At 47.5% G+C, this 10,515-nt stretch overlaps 1 protein-coding gene across 1 annotated transcript; it reads right to left on the reverse strand.

Moving 5' to 3' along the window:
- Nucleotides 1-240: 240 nt before the first annotated feature.
- TTC24 (tetratricopeptide repeat domain 24) lies at nt 241-10,515 on the reverse strand. The gene is made up of 9 exons (XM_027871136.1): nt 9,816-10,515; nt 9,085-9,288; nt 7,973-8,101; nt 7,488-7,609; nt 6,904-7,002; nt 2,885-2,985; nt 2,368-2,444; nt 1,401-1,488; nt 241-422 (listed from the first exon to the last, which is right to left on the reverse strand). The coding sequence occupies exons 1-9, from the start codon at nt 10,513-10,515 to the stop codon at nt 341-343; spliced, it is 1,602 nt and encodes a 533-aa protein (XP_027726937.1). The 3' UTR covers nt 241-340.

The raw sequence follows: 10,515 nt of genomic DNA on the forward strand, positions 1-10,515 counted from the left end.
CCTGCTGGCCGTACCCTAACCCACTCCCGGGAGGAGAAGTTGTGCGCCACACTCCTCCCATTCCCCAGTGAAACTGACAAAAGCAGGCCTGGACGAGAACAGAAACAAGATTCACTGCCAGTTTTATTTGCTCTTCCAGTTGCACCAAAAGTGGAGCAGGAGGTGGTGTGGGGGATCTCGAAGTTCTCATCTGACCCTAACACTGAGCACAGCCTGGACTATGGTGCCTGACCACTCTGCAGTGCTGTGCTCCAGATCGTCTCCACCCAAGGACTGGACAAGTAGAGAAGGCCAGGACTCCACAGACTCTCTCAGAGGAGGAGACTTAGGGGGACAAGAGTCACATGACCATGCAGAAGCTGGACTTGATTGGCCTCCTGCAGACATTTCTGCTGAGAGTGGTGGGGGGTCCTTCAGGTGATCTGAAAGAGATAGGAAGAGGGGTAGTACTACAGCCTGGGGAGAGCGAGGGAGAAAGTGCTGGGTACCAAGGAACGAAGACAGGGGCAACTGGGGACTACCTGTTTCCTGGAGCTCTCACTATCCCTCCTCCTTACCTCCCCAGTGCATGATGCCACCTCGGATAGGTGGTTTTGAGGTTCTGCTCCCCAGATTCAGGGTCTTTTTTCCCTCTCTCCCCGAGAGGCAAGTGATGGAGCGGGCAAACCGATTCCTGGTGTACCATGGCTGGCCGTGGATTATTACAATTGCTGAGGGACAAAAACAAAGATGACCCTGTGTCCCTTTATCAGTGGCCCAGGTCATCTTGCCACTCCAGGGCCTTCTCTTTTGTTCCTTTTAGCACTGGATCCTCAGCCTTACCCATCCCTAGCCCCTTCTTAAATATCGTAACTTTCCACAATATTTCAATACCCACTTTCCTCAGAATGTAAACTCCCTGAAGGTGGGTTTGTTTTGTGTGGGGGGGTTGGCTCCTCTCAGCCTTGCACATAGAAAGCTCTTAATAAATGTTTAAGTTGAAATGCTCACAAAGATTCATTATTTCATTAGTGTGGGTGCTATCTTCACTAGTATAGATTGCACCCCTCTCTACCTTACCAGACTGTCTTTATGAGTTTCGATTGTGTCACAAAACATCATCTTGCCCACCCCAACCCCCTACATTCTGATAATTAGCTCTTAGGAACTTAGCAAAGGCTGGTCCTCAGATGACAGAGCCAGAGTTCATCACAAAGACTATACTCAAAGCCTTCCTGGTTTTGTTGGTCCTGCCAGAATATGCACACAGATGGCACAGTCATTGAGAACTCAGGGGTCACCTCTGTACAACAGTGGGTCAGAGTGGGGCTTCGAGCCACTCCAAAGCATGCCAGTTTCCAAACCTCTTTCCATTCATACTCCAAGCACTATATGTTTTCCCAAGCAGGAAGCCTACCTACCTATTGGCTTGGGGACCATCAGAGTCCAGGATGCTGGGCTTCCCATCTTTGACAACACCTGATTGATGGAAAGAGAGAGGCCTCAGACCTAGTGAAAAAACAAATATAAGCCTCAGTTTATCTAAACCCATAGTTTGGAAAAGAACGGGAAGTAAGGGGCAGGCAGATAAGTGGACAATGTGTCATGAAATGGTAGCTAGGTGGTGCAGTGGATAAGATCAATGGGCCTGGAGTCAGAACACCTGAATTCAAATCCAGCTTGAGCCTTTCTAGCTGTGTGACTGTGAACAAGTCACTTAACTTCTGTCTACCTCAGTTTCTTCATCCATAAAATGGAGATTATAATAGCATCTACCTCCCAGGGTTACTGTGAGGTTAAAATGAAGTGATATTTGTAAAGCTCTCAGTACATGCTTTGTTGTTGTTGTTTAGTTGTTTTCCAGTTGTGTCCAACTCTCTGTGACCCCATTTGGGGTTTTGTTGGCAAAGATACTGAAGTGGTTTGCCATTTCCTTCTCCAATTCATTTTTTTTTTTTAACAGATGAGGAACTGAGGGAAATAGAGTTATGTGATTTGCCCAGGACCACACAGCTAGAAAGTATCTGAGGTGTTTAATGAACACTAATTTCCTTCCTTCAATAAGTTTCAATTTTTAAAAATTGCTGTAAGGTTTACAAAGCACTTTCCTCACAATAGTAATGTAGGGTAAGAAACATAAGTGCTACCTTTTAGCAAAGTGCCTGGAATATCTGTCGATTGATTGATTGTAGGTTAGGTAAAGGAAAGCTTTCCAGATTGCCAGGGGTGGGAACACCAAGATGGAGGCACTGGGGAAAGGCATCCCACCTCAGACTGGATTAGATGGAACAGCCGGGAGAAAGGATAAAATGACCTCAGGTGAACTTTGCTTATGTGAGGAAATGATCAGTGGGGGGTGGGGGGGGGCACATGACTACTCAGACTCACGATCCAGTCTCCATTTGGGTGATGTCATGGGAAGATTGACTGTCACCTCCTCCTCTTCCTCCCACAAAGCAGCTGATCTGCCAGGGCAAAGGAGGAGGGAGACAGACTGGGAGGGGAGTTCCTTCCCTTCACCCGTTGCAAAGTGAAAACATTCCCAATAACCCTTCTGTTCAGCAGCCCTGACCACTCATAACCACACCCTTTGCCTCTTTAAGGAAACATGGCACAGTGGAACAAGATATTAATTTAGAGTAAGAAAACCTAGGTTCAAATCTTGGTTCTGCCCCCTCCTCCTCTTAGACCTTAGGTAAATCATCCATTTCTTTGAGCTTCAGTTTCTTCATCTATTAAATAAGGAGGTTGGAATGGTTCCTTCTAGCTCTAAATCCATAGTCCTATGAACCAAAATTATTGTCACCACATATTCCCCTAGGGGTTCTCTGGTCTAAAATCTGCTTGTCTCTGAAGCTCCACATCCCTCTCTCCCAGTCCCCCTGACCTGCCCACTCTACCTCACCTGCATTGTGTTGGGCCCTTTGCCTGACCCCCCAGCATCTGGTAGGAGGGCTTGGAGGAAGAGGCTCTACTGGTAGCCAGTGGCCTTCCCCGGGTCAGTGACTGGAGGGGAAAAAGGGAGAATGGGTGGTTTTAGGAACTATGGCCATGGTCAGAGTCATATTCCCACCAGCTATTCATTTGTATGATGCACAGAGGCGTTGACCCCCCCCCCCCCTTCCTGGATGACAAATCAATGGAGGGAATGAAGGAGGGAGGGAGGGAGGGAGAGACACACACATACACACAGAAAGAGACAGACAGACAGAGACAGACGGAGACAGAAAGAATCAGAGAAACAGACAGAAAACAGAGAGACCAATAGGGACTAGCTGTCTCTGAACTGAAGGGAGACTTGACATCCAAAAACAAGTGAAAGATTTGATTCATTCCAAAACCACTGATGGGGAAACCTTTGTTCCGTTGAGGTCCATGGATCCACAAAAGATTAAAGTCATCAAGGGTCACAAAAGTCATAACAGGGCTAGACAAGGGGATTTTGTACTAATGGGACTCTAGAAGCAGATGATCCGGCAGCACTAGTCTAAAATTAAGCCCTGCTAGAGGCAGCTAGGTGGCACAGTAGATTGTGCACTGGGCCTGGAGTCGGGAAGACCTGAGTTCAAATCCAGACTCAGATCCTCATTAGGTTATGTGCCTTTGGACAAGTCACTTCCCCTCTGTTTGCCTCAGTTTCCTCAACTGTAAAATGGTGATAATAGGGGCAGCTAGGTGGCACAGTGGATAGAGCTGAAGTCAGGAAGACCTGAGTTCAAATCTAGCCTCAGACCAAACACTTGACATTTACTAGCTGTGTGACCCTGGGCAAGTCACTTTACCCCAATTGCCTCAAAATAAATAAATAAATAAATAAATAAAATGGTGATAATAACAGCACCTACCTCAGGATTGTTTTGAGGACTGAATGAGATAATATTTGTAAAGCGCTTAGCATATTGCCTAGCAAACAGAGGGTGCTATATAAATGCTAGTTATTAGTATAATCTTTTCCCTAACCGCTTGCCAAACCTGCCCTGCCAGGTAATGCCTCCATCTCTGTTAATGACACCACCATTCCTCCTATTACCTCATTCTCATCCTATACACTTTATCCATTACCAAATTCTGGCTATTTCCAGCTCCTCTCTGCTCTCACTAAAATAATCCTAACTCAGGTCCTCATTTCTTCTCCTCTGCAATATTCTAACAGCCTCCTAACTAGTTGTCCTGCCTTTAGTCTGTTATTGTGGTAGAGTGAAAAGACCAACAGATTTGGAGTCAGAGGACCTAGGTTCAAATTCTGACTGTCACTACCTATGACCTTGGGCAAGTAACCTCCCTGATACAGTTTTCTTGTCTGAAAAACGAAGGTGTTGGACTAGATGACCTCTAAGGTTCCATCTACCCCTAAATCTGTGCCTTTATGACCGCATCTCAGGATTGTGCTGGAGACCATTCTAATGGGCTGATGGTTAAATTTTCGTTGTGAGCATTTACACCTTGGAAACTGTCAAACACATCAAATGAAAGCTTGATTTCTTTTTTTATTGATAGTCTAGACTTTAGAAAGTGGTGGAGAAAATATGAACACTACAGGTAGACATTTTTCCTGGAGAGCCAGTTGTTAAACATTTACTGGCATATCCCTGGCTCTAACTCCCTACTCTCCCAAATTATCTTCTTAATGAACTTCCATGATCACATATCATTCCTCTACTCAGAAGACTTCAGTATCCAAGGGACTGATAATGAACTTTACTACCCACCTCCTGACACAGAGGTGATGATGTAGAAGGAGACATGCATTTTAGAAATAGAAAATGTGGGAATTTGTTTTGCTTAACTATGCACGCCTGTTAAGTTTTTTTTCTTTTTGAAATTTTAAATTGGGGAAGCAAGAGGGAAAGAAAATAAATGCCTATTAATTTAAAAAAAAATGAAAGCTAAAAAAAAGCATTCAGTGGCTCCTTGTTGCCTACTGAATCAAGCTTAAGTTTCTATCTTAACTTAGCATTCAAAGTCTTCTAATATCAGTCTCCTCCTTACCTATCTACTGTTTCCCTGTACATCTCCCCTTCATGTATTCTATGTATTTTTCAAACTGGACTATTTATTATTTGCCCTTTCTCTCCCGCCCCCAAACTGTTCCATTTCTGTTGCTTTGCTCACGCTGTCCTCATGTTTGGAATGGAGCCTCCCCACCTCCTTCCCTATTTCTGATTCCTAATAATAATGGCTAACACTCACATAGCACCTATTATGTGCCAGGCACTGTGATAAGCATTTTGCAATTACTTCATTTGATCCTATTCCTATTCCATTTCATCCTGACAACAACCTTGAGAGGTAGGTGCTATTATTCCCATTTTACGGATAAGAAGACTGAGGCAAACAGAGGTTCAGTGACTTGTGCAGGATCACACAGCTGGCAAATGTCAGATGCTGCATTTGAACTTGGGTCTTCCTGACTCTAGGCCCTGTGCTCTATCCACTGTGTCACCTATCTCCTATCTATTGAAGACCTTTCCTCCTTTTAAGGCATGATTTAGATGCCACTTCTACTTGGAAGCCTTCCCACAGACTTACAGAATCTTGGAAGGTAAACAGGCCCTCCGAGGCTATCTAGTCGAACCCACACCTCGCTGAGAATCTCTTTTGCAGTTAATTCCTGATCACCTCTAGTGAGAAAGTCAACCTGTAACTTAGCAAACCAAAATTCCACTCCCTGGATACCACTCCTTTTATGTGCGGTTTCCTGCTATTAGAATAGGAGCATCTAGAGGGCAGAGACTACCTTCACTTTTGTATTTGTATTCCCAGCACTTAGCACCATGCTTGGCATATAGTAAGCATGTAAAAAGTACTTTTTTATTCATTCCTTCATTCACTAAGTCCATTCAACCTATACAACAAGTCCACCCATAAGTCATTCAATAAACCTCCCTTTTATAGATGAGGAAACAGGAGGTAGCACAACTGTTAAGTGACAAAGCCAGGATTTGAACCTGGGTCCTTTGACCCCTAAATCCACAGCCCTTTCTACTTTCCCACATAGCATACCCATGCTTTGGTTAGATCCTTTCACCAGATTAAGAGGTGGGGGGAGGGGGAAGAGAAGAGAAGAGAATAAGTGCCAGGCACTGTGCTAAGTGCTTTACAAATATCAACTCAGCTGATCTTCACAACAGCCCAAGGAGGTAGGGGCTATTATTAACCCCGTTTTACAGTTGAGGAAACCGAGGCAGAGGTAAAGTGGTGCTCAGGGGCACATAGCTAGTAAATGTCTAAAGACACATTTGAACTGGGGCCTTCTTGACTCCAGGCCCAGGTCCTGTCCACTGCCCCACCTAGCTGCCCAGAGCTTGGTGAAGGAGGCAGGGCAGAGCAGAGCTAGGCATCCTCCTATTTGCTTGTGCCTAGAATGAGCTATTGAGCTGTCCTGCCAATGGACAAGGTCATAGATCTTCTGAGATTCTGAAACATTACTTTTGTTCTAGAGTTCGGCCAGTGATGGTGGACAGATAGGAAAGGAGAGAGAGAAATAAAGGAAGGAGGCAGAGACAGAAAGAGTGAATGAGAAAAAGGCACATAGAGAAGGCAACTGGTAGAAGAGTAAGAGATTCTCCCCTCTCCACCCCACCTTTGAATTCTCTGAATAACATCGCCATCTTGTGGCCTTTTTTGAAATTGCTCCTAGAGACCTTTGAAGCTGTGATGGGCACCCACATGAATGAGGCTCACACTCTGGACATTTGCTCTGCCTAAACCAAGAGCCCAATCTGTCTCAAATTGGAGGCTTCCCTGCCTGGGCCTTGGGGAAAGGAAATAGCAGAGAACAGTATTAATTATGGCAAACAAGAATGCAAATGAATCAAATCAGACAGTCAAAGTCAGGGGTTCAAGAAAACATCAATTCCCCTTTACCACAAATGGTCCTTCCACCTCCCACCCTAGGGCTCCCTATTTTAGGATTCTTCTCACCAGGGAGGGATCAGGATCCAGTCCTCTCAGGGCCAAGTGATTCCTCATAGAATCTGCCAGTTTGGCCACCAGCCTTTCTCGAACTGAGGGGGGCTCTTTCTGGTAGGGATAATGGAGACAATTACTTGGCCTCTCTCCTGCCTTAGGAGAAGGTTAGTAGAGGACAGGAGGGCGGTAGGAAACAGATGGATGAAAGGAGGAGGGTCTATCAGTTAGACTTTCTAATTTCTCCTCCCATAGTGGACAAATTCCCAATCCTAGCTATAGGAGAAGAAAAATGAAAAAGGAAGAGCAGATAGGATTCCAGTACTGGAAGAGATTTGAGGCAGATGGGAGAGACGGGACACCTCCCTCCTAACCTCAAGCTCCAAGCACACACGTACACCAGGAGAGGGAGGAGGGAGGGAGGGAGGGAGAGAGGGAAAGGAAAAGGGAGAGGGAAAGGGAGAGAGATCTGGACATTAGTGCTAGGGAATTGAGGGGAATTGAAGTCAGGTGTGGTTTCAAAGCAAGCTTCCCAGAAAAGGGAAGTGTGAAGCAAGAGAGGACAGGAAAGGTTAGGATCTAGGGTTGGGCGTTCTTACCTGGCACTGGACCAGTAAAGTCAGTGCTTCCTTATATCGCCTCACAGCCTGGTCAGGCTGCCCCAGACAGGCAGCTGCAGCCCCCAGCCCTTCCAGAGCTTGCCACTGTCCCTTCACATCCCCTGGGAAAGGAAAACTTACAGAGATTCCCACCCCTTTACACACATACCTCCTCAACATGTTTCCTACCTTGTGAGGATGGGGTTAGGGGATGGGGCTTCACACCTACCTTCCACACCTAGCTCCATGGACCCTTCCCATTCTTCACCTCCAACATTTGGGAGAAAGGGTAAACTGACCTAATTAAAATACCTGACCTCTGGTACTGTCCTCAGCCTGCCTGCTAGGCAAGTAATTCCACCCTGCCTCAACCAGGAGGCTCCCCAAACTCTCAGTACCCCCCACCCCCATCAGTAAGGCTTTGAAGTGTCCCCCTGCAGGAAAAGAAGTCCACCCAAGCACCATCACAAGAGAAACCCCCTTACCAGCATCCTGTGCAGCCTGGAGGGCATGAAGGTAGTTGTCCCTGGCAGCCTCATGTTCCCCCAGCTGACTCAGGGCAAATGCCAGGCCCCCAAAGCACTCGCCCTGCTCCTGCCTCTGCCCAGAGGAGCCTGCCAACAGATTGCCAGCCACAGGGTAGTGTGTTGGCTGCCAGGAGTACGTGGATTCCTCTCCTCCCTCCCTTGAAGTCCAGGGAGAGGACTCGGCAGTCTTGAAGGACAGCTTCCCCCCCCCAACCCGCTCCCCAACATGGTATCATCATCCTGCCCCCAGCTCCACGTCTACAGAGGAGGTAGCACGGGCCTGGGAGTCAGAAGAATTGGGCTTTAGTTCTATCACCAGCTGTGTGACCTTGAGCCTCGACTGTGAGTCACTCTCCTTTTCTATGCCTCAGTTTCCTTAACTATAAAATGAGGAGATTGATGTACATGATTTCTAATGTCCTTGAAAGTTCTAACACTCCATGAATCCCCATAGGATTTAGAGCTAAAAGGAACCTTTGAGGTTAATCCCTTCATTTGGGGACAGCTAGGTAGATAGAGCACTAAGCATAGAGCCATTACATTCAAATCCAGCCTCAGACACTTACTAGCTGTGTGACCTTGGACAAGTCACTTAAACCTCTGTTTGCCTCAGTTTCCTCAGTTGTAGAATGGAGATCATAACAGCACCTACCTCCCAGAGTTGTTGTGAGGATCAAATGAGATAATATTTGCAAAGTGCTTGGCAGACAGTAGGCACTTATATAAATGTTAGTTTAATTTAGTAATTATTAATTTAACTAATTTATTTAAATTATTTTATAGATGAGAAGACAGAGGCCCAGAGAAAGGAGATCACCTTGTTGAAGGTCAAACAAGTAGCAGAGCTGGGATTCGAGCCCAGGTCCTTCAGATCCTGTGACTTCAGCCTGTGGGCCCCATGCTCAAAATTCTGTATCCTCAGACTCTTTGCCCTGTGTCTATGGGCCTACAACTCCCTGTTATATCCTACCTCCTCTGCCTCTAACCCAATCCCATCCCTATGCCCACCCCCTCCACCCACCCGCCAGCCCCCATGAAGCCGGCCTGGGCTTGAGCCTCCAGGTACCCACCATACAGGGCAGCAGCTTTCTGGTGGAGCTTCTGTGCCTCCCGGAAGTTCCCAAGGGCATTGTGTGCAGCACCAAGATTCTGTAGCACAATGGCCTTGGCTCCTGGCTCCTGACACAGAGGTAGGGCCTGAAGGAAGCTCTCAGCCGCCAATGGGAAGAGATGAAGTTGGGAATAGCTTAGGCCAAGGTCATTGTAGAGCTTCCCTAGGGGGCCAGGGACAGCAGTGGTCACTGGGAGTCAGGTTGGGACACAACTGCTCTATAGAATGATTGACAGCTATGTCACAGCAGCAGCATACATAGTGCGCATCCTCAGCCCCCCTGATGTCAGCAGTCTCTCCCCCCTCTTCCCCTCAGTTTTTCCCCATAGCTTTAGCAAGTGTGAAGTAAGTGTCATAGGTTTACAGTATCATAGAATCTGAGCTGGAAGGGACCATTTAGTCCAACGCCTTCATTTTACAGATAAGGAAACTGAGACCCGTAGAAGTTCTGTTTACCCAAGGTCATGCAGGAGTGTTGAGCCAGGACCTGAACTCAGCTCCTTTGACTCTTGTACCACGGGGGTGAGGTGTATGCCCTAGGCATACCAAATGGAGGAGTATAGAATGACATACAAAATACACGTCTATTATCCCGCACACAGCAAACCAGGAGAATGGTGGGCACAATTCTATATTTTTGCCTCAGTGGCAACATCGATGAGAGTGCTGCCTTTTGACCCCAGGTCTCACCCAGAAGCCCCCGACTAGTACTCTTCTCTGCCAGCCTCCGGCTCTCCTCTAGCAACTGGACCACTTCTCCCACCTTGTGATGCCTGCTCTTTAGCATGTATCCGCCAGCAGCTCCCAGTGCCAGGGCTGCAGCCCAGGGTCTCCCCGCCTGTACATAAGCCTGGCCTGCTTCCCGAAGGCAGTGGGCTGCTTGCCCTGGATGCCCCAGGGCCTGGTAGCAGGCTGCCATCTTCTCCTGGATCCCCCGTTGGTCTCCCTGGGGCTGATAGTGGCCCAAGGCCTTGTGGTACCATGCCAAGGCTTGAGGCAAATCACCCAAGGCATGGTAGGCCAAGGCCACATTGAAGCACTGGTCACCATGGCAAGCGCCACTGGCTTTTTCCTCCGGCTTGGCCCAGAGGAATAGCCTGAGACCACGTGCCGGGTCCCCAGTCTCCACATAGGCTGCTCCAAGGTTGAAGGCACAGGCCCGAAGGACCCTGGTGTCCCTGCCTCTCTGGGCCTCCAAGGCCAGAAGAAAGGCTCGATGAAAACTAGCCAAAACCTCATCATTTCTGCCATCCCTCAAGGCCCCATGCCCAGCTTGGGTGAGAGTCTGGATACTGGCTTCCAGGTGTTTCTTCTTTTTCTTCATCTTCTTGGCGGGCCACACCTCAGTCCCTGGCCCCAGGGAACTGTTCTCAGACGCAGGAGAAGACAT

The sequence above is a fragment of the Vombatus ursinus genome, unplaced genomic scaffold (assembly GCF_900497805.2).
Source record: "Vombatus ursinus unplaced genomic scaffold, bare-nosed wombat genome assembly UNPS02014798.1, whole genome shotgun sequence".
Classification (NCBI taxonomy): domain Eukaryota; kingdom Metazoa; phylum Chordata; class Mammalia; order Diprotodontia; family Vombatidae; genus Vombatus; species Vombatus ursinus.